General features: G+C 30.2%; 2 protein-coding genes across 2 annotated transcripts in view; one reads left to right on the top strand and one right to left on the bottom strand.

Annotated features, from left to right (window-relative positions):
• The window catches only part of LOC125812549 (calcium-dependent protein kinase 8-like), a 198,285-nt gene that overhangs the window by 47,465 nt on the left and 130,968 nt on the right, over positions 1-19,852 (top strand). The window lies entirely within an intron of this gene.
• On the bottom strand, positions 1,432-7,570 carry LOC125812554 (nuclear transcription factor Y subunit A-1-like). The gene is made up of 6 exons (XM_049492037.1): positions 7,475-7,570; positions 6,831-7,116; positions 5,989-6,115; positions 5,811-5,879; positions 2,652-2,816; positions 1,432-2,114 (listed from the first exon to the last, which is right to left on the bottom strand). Exons 2-6 carry the CDS (start codon positions 7,073-7,075, stop codon positions 1,782-1,784), a joined length of 939 nt encoding a protein of 312 aa, XP_049347994.1. The 5' UTR covers positions 7,076-7,116; positions 7,475-7,570; the 3' UTR covers positions 1,432-1,781.

Below are 19,852 nucleotides of genomic sequence, written 5' to 3'. Positions count from 1 at the left end.
GCGACAAATGTGATTTTCTAAAGTCAAAGATATTTCAATAAAAAAAAATGTGATAAGTGGTAGATATACTATAACTTTTGCATTGACCTAGTGGAGAAGTGGATTCACTTTGGGTAATTTCGTAATTTGGTTACCAAATAAAAGCATTCAGAATACGACAAATGTGATTTTCTGAAGTCAAAGATATTTCAATAAAAGTATGATTATTGGTAGATATACTATAACTTTTGAATTGACCGGACGAAGAAGTGGATTCACTTTGGGTAATTTTGTAACTTGATTACAAAAAAAAAAAAAAGTATTTCGAATGCGACAAATGTGTTTTTCTAAAGTCAAAGATATTTCAATAAAAAAATTGATTAGTGGTTGATATACTATAACTTTTGCATTGGCCAGAGGAGAAGTGGATTCATTTTGGGTTATTTCATATCTTGATTACCAATAAAAAAAGTATTTCGAATGCGACAAATGTGATTTTTTAAAATCAAAGATATTTCAATGAAAAATGTGATTAGTGGTGTAGATATATATAGGGATAAGGGTCTGAAAAATATCTCAACTTTGGTCGAATTTGTTGTTGCGATACTAAACTTTCATGAGGACTTATTACCTCCCTAGACTATTTAATACCGTATTTTAAACATATATATTTGCCCACGTGGACATAAAAAATAATGCAAAATTATAAATAGTAATGTGTCCACGTGGGCACATATATACCTTTAAAATACACTATTAAATAGTTCAGGGGGTAAAAAATATGGTATTAAATAGTCTAGAGAGGTAATAGGTCCTTATGAAAGTTTAGTATCGCAACAACAAATCCGACCAAAGTTGGGGTATTTTTCAGACCCTTATCCCATATATATACTATAACTTTTGCATTGATCGGAAGGAGAAGTGAATTCACTTTGGGTAATTCCGTAACTTTGTTACCAAAAAATGTATCGAATGCGATAAATGTGATTTTTTAAAATCAAAGATATTTCAGTAAAAATAATTTTAGCTGTTAGCCGAAAAAATAAATAGTCACTTTATTAGTAAATGTTTTCTATCCGAACTATCATCTGTTAACTTTTCATACCTGAACACACCTCAACTATCAGTTTATGGAAACATTTGGTGATAGTTGGTGATAAACACACTTCAAATGTTTATCGAAACACACCTCTGAATATTTTTTTCTTCTTTCTTAATTCAGAGTACCAACATTATTGATTCACACTCATCAATTTTACACAAAACAAAGTTGCACCATGCAAAAATGATAGTAGCATTTCAGCAGACCATATAAACTTCAACATCACTAACAATTTGCAAACAAATTTGATAGTAAACAATGATGTTCAGACCAACTTGTACGAACTTCATCACAATGTGCTGTACTTGGAACAAACTCCAGATTCTACGATTATCACATTCACAGCCCGTAAAGGCAACCACTGTCATCGAATTAAACAACAAATTCGAAGTTTCACAGAATCAAGATCCTAAAATACAGCAGCACAAAGGAAATGTTGACAAGTATACAATCTACCTACAACTTTTCATACCTATAACTTTACAGTTTACAAGCCTCTAAATTACACTAAACAGCTAGCCATATGCTTACTGAATTCTTCCTTTTCAACTCTAGTCCTAGTCCTTTTTTTATGTACAGAAAGGAAGAATCGAATCTACTAGGCGCATGACCCCTCTTTTCCATAACATTGAAATAAAAAGCCAAGGATGAATTGCCACCAGGCTTGGACCAGAGGTACTAAAGGTGTGATGTGATGTTTCTACCATCGCTGGCCGGAAGAACCTCCTTCCCCTACCTGGGCAGACTGGGCCTGATATTTCGATTCCTGAAAGCTGCTTTGTTTTCCATAACCATTACCATTCGAATAAGAATGCTGACGCTCAGCCAAACTTCTATCCTTATGCCACTCTGGAACATCAGCAGCATTGGACAGCAAAGGTTCAGAACCTGATGAATGCACAGACTGCAAAGAAACAGCAGAACCAGAGCCTTCTCCCTTCGAAGTACCAGCATCTGACTTTTTCGCAAAACGCCCTCCAGAAGCTCTTGCCCTTTTCAAGGCATGCTGATGTCTCGACTCGTGAAGATATGGCTGTATTACGAGGAAGACAGAAAGTATCAGCAACTGAGGATGAGTAAGCAGAATAAACCAAACATATGTTGCATATCACCAGCACAAAATTCGTGCAAAACCATGTCAGCCAATCCTGTGACTTCACAATAAAAATATAGCAGTGGAGAAACTGATATTGGTTATTAATAGCCCAAACATTAGCATAAGGAACACTTTTCACCAAATTATATTCATGACTGGTGTTTTTGACTGAGCAGTTTAAAAAGGTAAAATGACGGTATTCTACACAGATAATAGCAAAGTAATAGCAGATTCTACCTTTCATTTCCTCCTACTTAAGTAACATAAAATTCTTAAACAGTTGAATTTCTTTTTTAGAAAAGTGAGCTCAGCCAAAGAGTGGGTACATCTCCAATCCGGGACAAGGGAATATCTCCAGAACAGCCAGGCACATGTAACAAAAATATGATGCTAAAAAGGTGCATCATGCATTCTTTAGATAACAGGAGAAAAGAACACCCAACAAGCAGCCCAGTGGAAGAGGCATATACTAACCTTTCTCCCTTTTATCAGCTTCTTTTCAAGTTCTGCTTTCGCACGTGACTCTCTTCGCCGCAGAATACCATGATACTGCTTGGCATTGACATAAACAGGCTCTTGAGCCATTTCATGAGGCAAAGGCATCCTCGGATGATGCATATCAAGTACATGAGAAGGGACCTGTATAGCACCTTCAGTTAAGATCTTAAAAAATCTTGTGCTCAGCCATCAACCAGCCCCAGGCACAACTATGTTATAATTGATTTTTTTTTTTTATCTTTTTTTTTAATGATACCAAGTTTGTCACGACCCATTTGCTCGTTTTGAGTACTAGAGCTTTTTATTTCGTAAAAGACTTTTCGATAGATTTTAAATGGGTATTTTAGACTATTCGTAACTACTATTATAAATTTAGTGGGGTGGTTTTCATTGTTTTTATTTGTGGTAGTTAATGGACTAAGTCCATAATTTAGTTAATTAAATTATGGCCCATGAATAAGAATAAATTAGAGGGTTTAGTAATTATTTAATTATTAGTTGATAATTATTTACCCTAAATAATTAAAAGACTAGACAAGAAGATTTACGGTAGAGGAAAACCTTATCTGCGGCGTCTACCAGTGAAAACCGACACCCAGGTAACTTCATTCTTCAATTGCCTTAATTTATATTTGATGGTTTAGAGTTACCATTAGGCGTTTGCATGTGGTGCAATATCAAATATATAGGGATAAAATGTAGTGCAAGTTGAGTGGTGGCGGCTTTGGGTTGTAGATGTAGTTGTTGCAGATTAATATTAATATTATTATTATATTATGGTTGTGTATAGGAAATTAGGGATAAAAGACATTATTATAGTATTAAAGTTGAGTGGAAAGAATTAAAGAAGAGAATTAGAAATTGTGATGTTAAATTCAATAATTTTCTTACGGCTACTTGTGATCCTTGTGAATTTGGGGAATATATGCTCAAAAGTATCCATGATATAATCATTGGATAATGATCATGGTGTGATAACACACATAGATTGGAAGGGTAGTTCTATGATTTATTTCCGTAGTATGCTACTGGTTTCGCAAACCAGTGAGTTTCCGATTTTCAATTGTTCTTATTATTGTCACATTATAATTTAAATTTAGATATATTGAGATAGATATTATTAAATATTAGGTGCATCGAATTATTTAAATTCCATTAGAGATATGCTAATGGGAGGAATTAAGACTTACACATAGGTTTGAACTTTAGGAAATTGATTATAGAATTAGGTGAGTTTTTGGATATAGGAGGGACATAGAATAATATGAGTGCTTATAGGCTTGTTAACTTACAAATTATGCATATATATTTGATAGATTGGAAAGGTTCAGAGGCATTGAGGAAGGGAAAAGCATTGGAGAAGTAGTCTGCTTTACTTCGGTTCTTCGGTGGAGGTAGGTTATGGTTTGTTCTATTTGATAGATAAACTCTTAATAGCGATTGATATGCATTGACTGATATTGTGAAGTTCTCTATGTACTTGACTGTGTGATTGTGTGGCTTGATTGTGTGGTTGTGATTGGTCTAAAATCCTGAGACCGTGGGATTTATAATCTGAACACCTCTCTATTGAAGTTATGCCTTGAATAAAGAAGGCTTGATGTAATATTATTAATGAACTGAAAAGTAGTGATAATAAATGATAAATTAATAATATTATTGGATCGGAGTGTCACGTTCCGACACGGTATTTTTGGATCGGAGTGTCACGTTCCGACACGGTATTTTTGGATCGGAGTGTCACGTTCCGACACGGTGTAATTGGATCGGAGTGTCACGTTCCGACACGGTAACCTTAAAGGAAAAAGATATTGAATTAACTTAATGTACTCAATCTCAATGAACGCATTTCCCAAACGGGTGTGATGTAGAGGCATGAGTCCTCGTGTGTGTGCTTGATATTGTGATTGATTACGTACTTGCTTCAACTGTTACTTGTTCATGTTGTGGTTTCTTATCACCTGCTAAGTGCTATAGTTGACTTTATACTATTACTCATTGTATATTAGTTTCTATTTTGGGTTGGCCGATGATACCTACTCAGTACGTGTTCCTTGTACTGACTCCTACTTGTGTTTTCTGCGTTTTTCTTTTGTGGAGTGCAGCAAGTGTACCATCGACTTCGACTCGCCCTCAGCTCTAGCCAGTCTCCCGCACATCAGATTTCAGGGTGAGCTATTCCTTCTAGCTCGTGCTGGATTCTCTCAGTTATGGTGTGATGTCCTTGGTTTTCGGACATGGACCAACGTATTTACTTATTTTAGGATCTCTAATACTTTTAGACTTGATATGTTAAGAACAGATGTCCTTGATGTGATGACTTTCAGATTTTGGGGATAATATGTAATAGACTTTAGAGGTTTATTTGATTGGTTACTTTAATAAGTTTTGGAGTTTCCACGTTATTGTTGTTATTCGTAGTTGAATTATTGGAATATGTTGGGGTTTAGATTCCTTGGTCCGCCCACTTAGGAGGTTAAGTGTGGGTGCCACTCACGACTCAATTTGGGTCGTGACATTCCTACTCCTATCCCCTAGGCATATCATGCAGAGAGATCTTTCGGGAAATGATTGTCTGTATTTGTTAGTCGCAGTAGAAAAAACAGGGAAGAGTTCCTTAAAAGACAAATGAAAGAAGCTGCATCCGGAATACCCTTTATACTAGCTGTCCTACAAAATCCATTCAATGATTTAAAGGAAAGGGCCGTGCACACTGGGCGCCACTCATTCTAAATCAATTGAAAGAAGAAATAACTCATCCTGAATTGAACAATAATGTTGTAAGATGTATGATTACAAGAAGGATATTAAGCAAGTCACCTGGGAGTTGGCAATACAGAGGAAGTGAGTGTTTCTAAAATAAAGCTAACTACAAGAAGATATCATGGTTAAACCAACTCATTTAAAGACTACGTCTCAGCAACTTCCAAAAGACACATTGAACAACCATGCAGAAGCAGCTTTCTATGTTTAGATATCCCCAAGGACATAAAACACTGAGCAGTCCCAGAGGTATCCCATAATATAAATTGGCAGAAAAGTAAAATTGTCCTCTTAACGTATCAGACCTAAAGCAAAGTAACATGGAAAAAAAAAATGGAAAATGGAAGTTATGAATTTGAACCACATGCATACCATAGGCTGACCAAAAGGTGCCAGTATTCCACCATAGTATGGGTCAACATACAGATTTGGAGCACATGCCTGCATGTCAATTACAGAATAACATCAAAATCAGAAAGGATTAAAAAAGGTGAGATAACCCAACAAGCAAATCAAACTTCTCAAACCCCATAGAGTCAAACATACTTACCATGGAGTGTGCAACAAGTTCAAGCTGTGGGGGTTGTGTTATGCTCCCATCATCCTTTGGAGGTATGGTTGACGCAATTCGCTGTAAATTCTGATCTACTTGAGCATAACTCCCATCTAATTCCGAACCAAGAATGCAGAGGCATTACTTAAGTAATTTATAGCCATTAACATCATAAAAGATATATATATTTTTCCCATCTTTACCAAAACACTTCCCCCGTCAACAAATATGTCACCTTTTTTCCTCTCTATGGAAAAAGATTTAAAAGAAGAAAGTAACTAGGCAAATGAAGCATCATGACAGACTTCCAGTCCTTTAACAACGACGCCTCAATCTCAAGCAAATTAGGATTGGCTAAATGAATCCTCACTGATCATATTGCTCCATCCAGACCAATACTATTCAACATTAGGGTAACAAATATTCATATATTATTAGTTGAAAAAAGTAGTAGATTACTTGTCAAAAAGAGAAAAATGAAGAAAAACAGGCCAAATCACTCTGTCAATGACCATAGTGGTTTATTTTAGCTCCTCTTTAGATTGAAGAGAGAAATACAAGGTATTTTGGTGGAAAGAATAACTACCCTCAAATATAGGTGTTTACGCCTACTGGCAGCTTCATGTATTTTACAGGATACATATGATGAAATAGGCATGGCCGACTTTATAGCTCCCTACAGGAGAACTTTGTATAGGGGAGCCTATCCTTGTTGTTTTTGTACAGGAGGGCCTCTCACTTTTTAAAGTTCAGCACTAACTTAGAGCTCAACTATATTTTTCTATCAATAAAATTTATTTACTGATAAAAGAAAAATCAAGATTGAAGAGATACCTGAATGCATAGGTATGGTCCTTTGTGATTTTTCAGGAGCATCATCATCTTCCTCGTTGGATCCACCATCAGATTGTGATCGGCCATCCACAGCTTGTTCGGGTGGTGGTGAATCTGATGCACTTCCCCGCATCAATCCAAGAGAAACAGGATTATTGCCAGCAGTATTCCACCAAGGTTCTAGGGTGGAATTCGGAACATTATATGTTCTAGCTTCCTCACAATTTGCACTTTTGGACTCTGATTGCATGCTTCTCTAGTTCTAGTAAGTTTAGTTCTTCGTACAATGTTCTGGCAGATAGACAGAAAGCAAAGCAACTCAGCAAATCAAGTTTAAGGGAATCTACAATTATTCCAGAAGCACATTGCTATAAGGTTCCAAGTCCTACCAAAAGGATCTTAAACTGTAATGAAGGATGCATGAGATGAACAAGACTAATATTTAACAATCATACATTTATTTCGACTTGAACAACATGTTTGTGTCTTTTTTTAATTCCTTTTTCCAAAGGCAATTGTCCTGAACCTTTCATTTCTAATTGTGAAGAACAAGAAAGCCAGATATCAACTATCTATGAATTTAGTACAATTTGCAATTAAAATAACTGATTTCAGCATCCAATACACATAAAGCCTATATAAAACTAACTTCTCAAAGTTGAGATTTTTCTCATTGTTATCACTTTGTGTACTGCTTTTTGAAGCGCAAACTTCTCTAAACTACATTGCTTCACCTATGAAGTGATAACTAATCATTTCATCGCTTAGCTTTAAGGGACGAAGTAATGTCTTTTAATAACATTATAACACTGCATAGATATGCCACTATACTGGAGTTCCCTTACTCCATAAACAAGTTATAGTACATGCAAGAAGTTATACTTTTTAACCAGATTTACACCAACAATAAACAATATATGAAAAAAGAAACAGAGCTAGGAAGGATAGACTCGAAGTATAAAACCATTTTCCCCCATTTTTGTGACTGTTTTCCTCATATCTAGTGCCCCAAGACCTTTAAAAAAAAAGCTAGGAAGGATAGACTCGAAGTATAAAATCATTTTTTCCCATTTTCTATGATTTCTTTGCTACTGTTTACCTCATATCTTGTGCCTCAAGACCTAAAAGCCATAGCAACTTAACTGCATACCCCCCTCATCCACCCCACCACCACCACTCAGTGGCGAAACAGGATTTTGACTAACGGGATTCAAAATATAAAGAAGTAAAACATACGAAGAAGCAAAAGGGGCTCAACAACACCTACACATATACACAAAAAATAATTTTGATCTTGTATATATAGTATAACCTTTCGACCCTTGTGATACCCTACCCTAACTCCGCCCCTGCCACCACCACCACCACCACCACCACAAAAAAAGAAACTTTAAAGGTAAACTCCAAAGTAACAAACCATATGCCCCTATTACTAAAATTAGGGGAAAACTTATCAGACTTCAATCCATCCCCATCAATAAACCCTTAAGAAGGGAGCACAGTAATTTCAATAAAAAGAAACACCTCAACCCCACCACACCGCTCAAAAATGAAACGTCTTTACTCATAAAATCAACCCACCAAATAATTAACAAAAAACAACGAATCTCATTCCATACAATTGACATAAACATTAGAATTCACAGCAACTTTCGAAATCAAAATTAAACCAAATTAATCAAAATTTTAATTTTCCAATGACGGTGGTGTGTTCACCATCCCAAACAGAGCAAAGGGTATCTCCAGATTGTTACTCCATTGAACAATCAAGAATTGGACTAAAAAATTTTCAGAATTGATCAATTACAAAAGAAAAAAAAAACTGAAAACCCCATACTCCAAAAAACAGATAATTGTACTTGAAGGAGCTGAAAATTGAGAATTGAAAGAGGAAAAAAACTTACCAGTTAGAAGGGAAGAGGCAGAAGAGAGAGTAGAGTGAACAGTGATTAGTGATTGGTGAAGAAGAACATAAAAGATTTTGGGTAAAAGAAAGAAGAAGAAAAGAAGAGGAAGAATGGAGGAAAAGAAAATTTATTTGTTTTGTCACCAATTTATTTTTGGAATAAAAATGAAGTAAGCTTGTAGCGGGATTTTAGAGTAACGATAAAATTAATCATATGTGATTTATAGATTACGAGTTTGATTTATAGAACTAACCAATAATGTTTGTATAAAACTATGTTTTTTGTGTCACACTTCTTCGAGTGCGGCCTTTTTGAGTAGGGATGGGTATGGTATGGTATTTGAAATTTTGATACCGTAATTTCGGTATTCGATTTTTTAAAATGTTATACCATTATCATATTGATTTAATTCGGTATTTTGAAGTTTGATTTCTGTATTTTGCAGTTGGTAAATCGATAATCATAGTTTGTTCAACTTCGACTGATATATACTCGTATAATAGAATATTATGACTCTGATAATTGAAAAAGGGTCTCAATTGTATCATTCCAACACATTACACATGTATAAATATATATTCAAAAGAAAGTACAAACAACTTATTTTGTTAATCAATTACATTTAAATACAGTTCAATCAAAATAGAATAGTCAAAATTTTAACTTCTAAATATTTAGTTTATATTAATACTATGTTGCATATTTGTTAGTATGTTAATAATATGTATATGTTATTTATGTAACTATATACTTCGGTATGATATTCAATATTTGGTAAGTTATTTCTAAATATCAAATTTATTTTTAAAATGTATACCATGTACCATACCAAATATTATAATACCAAATTCCCGATATCAAATTTTTTGATATGATATGATAATTTTGTATGTACCATACATGCGCACCCTATATCTGAGGATTTGTTAGTGTGTGATATTTTTAACATTCAACTATCTTTTCTTTTATTTCTTTATCTCGAATTATTTATGTCATTTTTAAAATTAATTATCTCAAATTATTTGTTATTTTAAAATTTTAAGACAAAATTAAGTATTATTGTCCGCTTAGTAATAATATAAAAGTAGGGGTGTACACGACTGGGTTGTTTCGGGTTTTTCAAATATCAAACCAAATCATTTATGTAAAAAATTTAAATTTATAAACCAAACCAAACTAATAAAATTCGGATTTTTTCGGGTTTTTCAACCTCGGGTTGGTTTGGATTTTTCAATTACCAAACCAAACCATTGAGTCAAATTTTTAAATTTATAAATCAAACAAAACTAATAAACCTCGGATTTTTTTAGATTTTTGAATTTTTTCGGTAAAGTTTGCATACAAACATATAATTAACTTGTGCTCCAAATATTTCTTTAGTCCAACCAAAATACAATTATCTAAGGTGTTTCTTAAAAAAATAACACAAAATATGAGATGAGTACTGATGACACAAAAATATTCAATAAAAAATAATAATGAAATCATCATATAAAATAAATATTGTAAAGTCATAATGAAAATGATCATAATTTAAAAGTACTAAATCATTCTAAAATAAGTTAAATAAGTATTAGTTACATTACTAAATATTTAAGGAAAATTAAAATTAGATTATGTATTTTAATTGTCTAATCCAATGTAAAACTAAAGAATAAATATTCAATATTATTGTCATTCTTAGTGTTGAATTGATTTTCTTTTTGCATTAGTATTAATTTGATTTTGATTTAAGTTTTATTATAGTTATCAACATCTATGAACTATATTTTTTATCAGACCATTCCGAATTCTAAGTTTTAAACTTAAAATAATATATTAAAAGATAAAAACTATGAAATAGTATAAGAAGTATTTTAAAATTATATCAAAGTAAATATTTTTATGTATAAAATAAAATTTTAAAATTACATATATAATGTCGGGTTGGTTTGGTCTCGGGTTGGTTTTTTTAAATTAAAACCAAACTAGCCCAAACTAGTCGGGTTTTTTTTTTCCAATACCAAACTACTAGTCGAATTTTTTTTCCGATTTGACTCAATTTGCGGTTTAATTCGGTTTTCGGTTCGATTTTGTACACCCCTATATAAAAGTATAAACATTCATGGGTGGTCGCAAGAAAGTTTTTGGATACAGGATTTTAGCTTTTTTTTAAGTTAAAGAATTTATATTAATAATTTATACATGATAAAAACATATTTTAAGAAAATATTATGTTTGATTAAATGTTATTGAGTTAGGTGGAATCAGTACTTTAATCCCTAGCTTTGTTGCTATAAATATCTAGAGATTATATCATAAGACATAAATATATAAATAATGAAAAATTGTAGAAAAAGGAAAATAATAAGGAGTAGTAATTTAGATAGTCACAACAATATTTATAAAAAATACAAATAATAATAATAATGTACTTTAAAAAGTCTATATCGATACGTATCCAAATTCGTTGTAGTTATATTCATAAAGAGAAAAAACTTTTAAAATCGATTTGACATGATATTCCAAAAGTTATTTTTGCAAAAGTCAAATAATACATGCTTGTAGAAAAATAAATATATACTTTTACTCTTTTGAATATTGATAATTTTTCATTTTGATCATTATGATATTTTATTAAACACTCATATCTTTATATTAATTGAAAAAAATTCTTTTGATCTCTTTCTTTGTAAATGTTTTAAATTTAATAGAATTTTAACTTTTAAATTATTTAATTATATATATGTAAATATTAAATATTTACCAATATTACTTCTATTATAGATTGATGAGACGCAGAGGTGAAGTCAATGCTAGGAGTTTGGGGTTCTAAATCAATTTTGTTTGAGAATTCACATGGTAATATACATATATTTATTTAATTTTCTAATACAAATATAGAGTCTACAAAAAAACTTGTGAATTTGTTCGAACCCATGAACCTCACCTAGCTCCGACTCTGATAAGACGGGATGAGTGTTGTGTGGATTTTGTCTCAAATCCACAAAATTCCAACTTGCGTCATTTCATTCCTGTTAAGTAATTTCATTTGCTTTCATTTACGATATATTTGTGTTCATCCACATATGTCTTAACCTACACTATCTTGTATCTATCGAAATTCATTCAACCTATATATCAGCTCTTAAAAATATAGGAAAAATGACAAATATACCTCCAAACTATCATAAATGGTATGCAGATACCCTTCATCATATTTTTAGGACATTGATGTCCCTGCTGTTTAAAAACAAGAGCATATATGACATTCACTCTAACGGAAGACTAAATAGGGACACGTGGCACAATCTTATCCGTCGATCCGATATTTAATAAATGTCGGGTTGGTGGATAGGATTATGACACGTGTATGTCCGTTAGTACAAAGAGTATATATGCTTTAGTTTTTGGACGGCAGGGGCACATATGTCCCAAAAATATGACGGAGAGAATTTGCATACCATTTACGATAGTTCGGAGGTATATTTATGCTTTTTCCCAAAAAATATATATTCTCATATTGCAAATTTTTGTATCTAGATATGATGTGAGTCAATTTTATTTTTAATTTTTTTAATAAAAACACACACAAAAATGTCTACTTAGAGATGTCAGCTTCCTTCTCAAGTTTCGAGGGTGATACCATCAACTCCTTAACGAGAATATTCCCTCGATTCCAAAAATACTTATCGTGTTCAGTTTTTCGATAATTAAACTAAATAAATTTTTATTGATATTTTGAAATATATTTATTATATTGATACCGAAAAAGCTATACTGATTTGTAAAACTTTTCGAATAATTTAATTATTTAAAATTGTTAGTCTCCATTTCGTATAATTTTAATTATTGTAAATTTTATTTTAAACATTAATCAAATTAACCAGTAAGAAGTGAAATGTGACAATTATTTTAAAATAAAGGGAATAATAATTTTTTTAAAAAAATTTTGATTCCTGATTTATATGGTCCTATTTTGAATTTTAATGAGTCAAAACTCATTAATTTTGATCGTTAATTCAAATATAAATTTATGTTTTTTGAAATAAAATTTACATATTTAAGAATTACATTAATTTTTTAATAAATCATAGTAATTAATAATATAAATATTTAAAATATATAAAATGTCACGATGAAAAAAATAATTTATTGGACTTTTAAAATTTGATGAATATGTCACGTAAATTGAAACGAAAGGGTTCACGTGGCATGTTCTTCTAATAACGGTTGCTTCCTCATCCACGTTGCAATATTTGTAGAAGAACAGTATTTTTATAAAGCAAATATAGAAAATTGAATTTAAAAAATCTTTTTTTTTAATATTCTATTATAATGTGATGGAGTGTAGGCCTATTGAATAGGTGAGATGGACCCATGGATTGATCCATTTAACCCTTGTAAAATGATATGGTAATCCATTTAGACCCATTAAGTTTTCGTTCTGATCAGTTTAGTCCGGGTCGGTTCGATTTTTCGGAACCCTTAATCTGCAACAATTCGATTGTTGACCCACGAGTCAACTTGGGCGGGTCAATACAATATAAAAATTTAAAATTATGTGATACAACGATGTACGTTTACTAATCAGTCATTTTAATAGTATTTTAAATTATAACAAAAAACTAGGTAACATGATTTATTTATTTATTTGGAAAAAATTACCTAATGACATGACTTAAGATAACATAATCTTTAAAAACACTATAATTTGAATTAATTACAAAAATCTCTTTTTCCTACTCTCTCTTAACATCTGGATACATTATTCCACCTCTATCAAACACATTATAACTTTGTTTGTGTACAATATATTTGGTACAAATGTTATTGTTGATACATAACCCTAATTATTTCAAACTTAAATCAGTATGAATCGATTTATAATTATGTATATGATACATAACTTATGAATCATTGCTATGTATCAGACGAAGAAGCAATGCATTCACGAGTTCTAAAAATCCGAAATTATTATAATTTGAAGAACTTTCGAGATAAAATGTAATTAGTGACCAAATTATTGGGATTTCTATACTTTATACTCTCTCTTTTTTAGCATGAAGGGTGTTGTCTTCGTTTTATGTATATATGTTTTGTATGTCATTGTATATCATTGTATACTACCGTATTGATTTCCTAAAAATCCAGTTATTTAGTTGGATGAATATATTATGTACTTCATTTGGTTAAGTAGTAAAAAATTCTTCTTGAAAGTTGAGCTTCTATTAAGTTTGGGGTTTTTTCTTTCATTTAGTATTTTTTTTTATTCTTAATTTTTGTTTAATTATAATTTAAATAAATGGATAATACATAAATATGTCATTTAACTTGATTTTAACTGACATATATGTCATCCAACTTTGAATGTGCACAAATAGACACTTAAATTTATATAAAATTGAACAAAAATAGACACATTCATCCTACGTGATATCCTATATGACAATTTTGTATATCCTATGTAGGGTGTCTTATGTGTATTATGTCACCTAGAACGTATATGTGTCTAGTTATCCAATTTTATACAAGTTTAAGTATCTACTACTGCACACCCAAAGTTGGAGGATATAGATATCAGCTAAAACTAAGTGAAAGGATATATTTATGTTTAAGGAATTTATATTCCACTTAGCAGCCCAAATAAGCTTTTCTTCATCTTTTACTTGTAATTTGTGATTTTTAATACTTGTGAGATTGATACCCTGATATTAGGATATACATACACCTAAATCATATTGCTTACATATTCACAAAATTATACGTTCAATTTTGTAACTTTAATTAATAATTCTATATAAATATAGATGTTAGGATAATTTAAGTAGGCTAGTAGTAATCAACATATTGTTATGAGTACTATTAACATGTTAATTAATTACTTAAATAACTCAATTAATAATAATAATAAAATAAGTGAAGAATTCAACATGATTGATGGTTTACCTATAACCCTGTGAATTACAACCTAAATTAAAGCTTACCTACTTTTTTTCTAATACAATTTCAAAATAGTTATAATTAAATACAAACAATTTTGAAAAAAACTTGAATTTATAACTTGCATTTATTTGATTTAGTAAATGGTTAATCATAAATCTTTATGAATATAATGCTTGATCCTATAATACTTTATTATTTGTCGACCTCATCTATTTATGTATACGTTTGAGAACAAGATATGTGTCCTTATCATTAGAGGCGTTTTATCGTAGAATAAGAAACTTCATGTATCAAAATACTCAAATTTACACATTTATATTTTATTGTTCGAATTTAAATTACCATCAAATTAAAATTTTGTTAGGAGATTACTCACAAAATGAGATTTTTCTCTAGAAAAGACTATACCCAAAGTATAAAAGAGGCAAAATTGATTAATTATGGGTATTATAGGTACACATTTGATCATTTCCTCCTATTAATCAAGAAGTTTACAATCTCAAAATCAATTCTTACAATTATAATAACTATTTCCTCCATTTATATTTATTTTTCATATTTGACTTGACATATTTTGTATGAAATAATAAATAAAATAATCATTTATCTATATCACTCTTAATTGTTATATAAATTATCTCACTCCCTGAAAAATGAATTGATCATAATTAGTACACAAAATAAATATAAAATGATAAATTATATTTTTTTTAACAAAAAACTGAATAAGTAAATATAACATCGATTTTTAATATATTTCCTCCATTTCAATTTGTTCTCTTGCTTTTCTTTTTAGTCTTTTTTTTGACAACTCTTTAATTTCAACTTTACGCATGACATAATTAAAATTGACCACAAGATTAAAGATTATTTTAATATATTCTACATATCTGCGGTTCAAAATCACAAGGTTCAAACCAAATTATTACTTTTTAATTAAAACTTTGTGTCAAACGAATAAATTTAAATCGAGTGATAGATGAAGAAAGACTTATTAAATGATTTATTTTTGTTGTTACAAAGTATAATGATTTGTACCTATCTATCATATTGCAGTAAATTTTCCTACATAGAGTAATGATAAAATATAGAGATTGCAACAACCAATACATACTGCAATATTTATTTGTGCCGTCACAATGTATAATGAAATTAAAACCATGTGTCAGATTTATATTCAAAGTGTCACATATAATAAATTGAAGGAATTGTGGGTTGTTAAACTCATAACGTTACACTTTATTAACATACAAAAAAAAAAGTCTTAATTAACATCGTAACGGATACAAAATTTTCATTCAAAGAATTTAACACATGAAACTTATGGCGTATTTAACACATCATGAAATCTATAGCATATCCAACACTTCATGATCATCTTATCAAGCATATCTGAATCAGCTTGTGGCAAGGTTGTCTTAACATCTTCATTTTCATCGGCAATTTATATGCGGTTTCAATTAGTTAAATATTAAATAAATTTTGAGTTTGGATTCTCTTTAATTTTAAATTTTAATATTATATTATATTTTTTTAATTATTTTTATTTGGCCCACGGGCCGGCCCTACCTATATTTCTCAAGCCCCACAAATCAGCAGACTTATTCAGGCCGGGCTAAATGCCCTTTTCTTAAATGGGCTCCAAAAATCTTAGCCCAACCCTATTAAATCCCGGGTTAAGCCAGGCTGGCCCAGCAGGCCTAGCCCATATTGACGACTCTAATATATACACACTAAAATTCATGTTACTTTATTGAGGAATTAAGATTTCGTAGCTTTGATAAAAATTCTTAACTACTTATAACATAAATAAAAGAAAATGACCTTATAAAATCCCTTAGTTCTTATTAATAAAAAATAAAAGTCCCTTATAAAATGAAATTATTAAAATATTGTTATTTGACCATAGCTAATAAAGTTGAATCAAAACTTGATCATAAAATTAAATTCACAAGCTATGGATAATCCATTCATGTAATCTATTTTGGAATTTGAATATGGAACTTCAACGTAAATTTTGAACTTTCGAGGCCTAAATCATATTTCTAATTTTGTATTTAAGAAATTCAAAATTTATTTTAGAATTTGACTTTGGTTGACGGATAGTTGATTTTAGATGATTGACTTTGATTTTTTACTTTGATTTTGATGATGACTTTGATCGGGAAATGAACCACCTAACCTAATATGATACTTAGGTCAATAATTTTCTTAAAAACTTAAGAATACTATCCAACTAAAGTACTAATGTATTTATTTTGTAGTTAATGGAAATTAATTTTCTTTTGCCTTTTTCCTCTCTTATTAATGAATCACTATGAATGGTATCCAAAGCTCAAATCACGTTCTCTTAAAAAATATATTAGTAAACAAATGGATGACCACATGATATATAGTTAACTAAATTAATAAAATTATGTAATATAAAAGTCACCCACCTTAATGTTTCTAGATTTTGATCCTTCTTGACATAGCAAAGTACGTAAATCATCGTTTATTATAGTGGAGTAATTCGAAAATTAAAAAAAAAATTGAATACTGCAACGCGCGAATTCAAATTCATGAAGAGGAAGGTTTTCTAGTGCAACAAAAACTAACTAAAGTGTCACTATTAAAAAAAGGCAAAATTAATTATGAATTATACTATTTGTTGCTAAATTCAATTCATCAGCTACTACTAATTAAGATTGGCCTAAAACTATGGGGTATCCTAAGCTCAATGTGTCCTAATAAATAAATAAATAGAATAATTTTATAATGGCTGACTAAGTGAGTTTTTATTTATTTATTTATATATAGAAAATACATTATATTAAAATGTTCTTCCAAATTGACCGACCAAAACAGTTACTGTCCCTTTGACAATTTTGATGCCTTTTTGTTTATTTATTTTGGCATATTTTGTTCCTTTTTCTTTTTTTATTCTTTTTTTCTTTTTTGGGGGTTTTAAAACCCTACTGAAAAAAAATGAACCTACTTGTGTGGTGATATTTTTCATATTGGCAAAAAATAAAGATAAATTTTGTCAATTCGACAAGTCTGATAAATAATTGAACAAAATACATAAAATAAAGATATTAAACAGTATGATATCTTTCTAGTCTTACAAAAGACTTGTAAATAACTAGACACATAGGTAAGTCTTATCAATTCAACACTTGTGTGTTTAATTATTTTCAAGTTTTTTGTAAGACTAGAAAAATATTACTATCCGATATCTTTATTCTACGTATCTTGTTCAATTATTCAACAGATTTATATATATATACAATGAATATTATATTTAAGTCATGTACCGTTAATATAACTTGTGACAAGACAAGTTTTGCAAATTCAACAAATTTTGTGAACAATTCAAAAATAGATAGAAATGAAGAGTTTACTAAAGTAATTATATCCTATCGGAAAAACTTGTAAAAACATTGGTATCATTTGGTAAAGTAAATATGTGTTGTGTTAATAGTTCAACTCATATATGCTTTTACGGTTCAATAATTAATTCAAATATATCCTTATTTTAAGTGATAGAAAAATAATTACGTCCTTAAAGTATGTAAAATTGGACAATAATATCCTTTTTTAAATAATTTAATATTTCTTCAACACGTTAAAGTGAGTCAAAACTAAAATGCTACTCTTTCCATCCACTCTTACTTAGCTTATTCACTATATTAAAAACAAATATTCACTTACTTATTTAGTTTAAAAAATCAAAAAAATAATTTCTCACTTAATTTAATCAACTAAATCAATAAATACTAAATAAGTAAAAATGAACGCGAGAGCGAAGCCGTGAAAAAATAAAAATAAAGGAGAATGAAACAAAGGTTCAAGTTTGACCTTTTCTTTGGGCAGTGGGCAGGCTGCCCCAATTTATTCTACTATAAATATAAACCTACTCCAACATTTATATTCTCATTTTCTCCTTCTAGCTTAGTGCTTTTTCTTTGACATAACTCTCTCTCTATATATATAAAGCTAAAATCTCTATAATTTTGAGTTCTATTTAAGTTATATACGCTGACAGTTTAAGCAGAAATCTACGAATATTACACAATGGATCCATCTTATTCTCCTAGTAGAAGAAGAACAAGAAGTTCAAGAATCATGACACAAAATCAACAACAATTGAAGAATGATGAAGATGTTTCTCCATGTAAGAGTACTACTACTACTAATTTATTGAAGAATAATGATACTACTAGTATTAATAATATTACTAGTGAATATTATTGTTCAACTCCAAAGTCCAAGAGATATCAAATTCCAAAAATCAAGAATTGTCCACCAGCACCAAAGAAGAAGAGAAGAATAGTATTTTCATCATCAACAACAAGTACTTGTAATGATATTAATTCATTGAAAAGAAGTCCTATTTCTTTCTTTACTACTACTACAACACTAGATTTAGAGCTCTTTTTCAATTTTCATTGAGAAAGTATATGTACTAATAATTATATGTTCTAACTTCTTGTTGGTTTCAATAGTAACTTTCTTCTATATATTTCTTTGTTTTCCCTTTAATATGGATATACCTTGGCATAGATTTTCTAGAGATCCTAAGAATTAGCAACAGATGAATTATGTAGCTAAACAATAGAATTTTCCACAAATTCTACTGATGCGATGGATTATCATAAAATTATGTCTGATACAAGCAAACGACTAGGTTGTTTGGACTCTTCACTTTCGGTGTCATCTCCGTGTCGATATGATGTGGGTGGAGTGTGGGATCTATATTGAATTTGGTCAATCGATTTTAGGTATTTTGATCAAAACTGACAGAGAAATTCAAGATAGATATAATGATTTCTATAATAAAGACAAAAGTTAAGGTGAAATAGAAAAATATGGACTAGATTGTATATAGAAGTTTCTATATCAATCATTTTTTTAAAATCTCCTTTTGCGATTCTCCTCTTGATCAATATTTTCTTCTCGAGATACATCATAAGTTTTTCTCATAATGTCTCATAATTTAGACATATAACTCTATTTTCAAATATTTGAATTATTTTAGCCGAATCTTCACACAATATCTATATCCTAAAAATTTTAAAATTTAGATCATGAAAGATTTAACCTCTAAATTCGCACCCATATTCAGCACCTGCATCTGAGTTAAAGAAATTTAATTTACCAATAAATTAGTGACAAAGTTCATAGCTAATTTTAATTTTTTTTAAGGTAAAAAA

This window comes from Solanum verrucosum, unplaced genomic scaffold (assembly GCF_900185275.1).
Source record: "Solanum verrucosum unplaced genomic scaffold, falcon-dt-bn FXZP01000120.1, whole genome shotgun sequence".
NCBI lineage: Eukaryota > Viridiplantae > Streptophyta > Magnoliopsida > Solanales > Solanaceae > Solanum > Solanum verrucosum.
The sequence above is the reverse complement of the archived record's forward strand: the minus strand, read 5'-3'. Positions and strand labels throughout refer to the sequence as shown.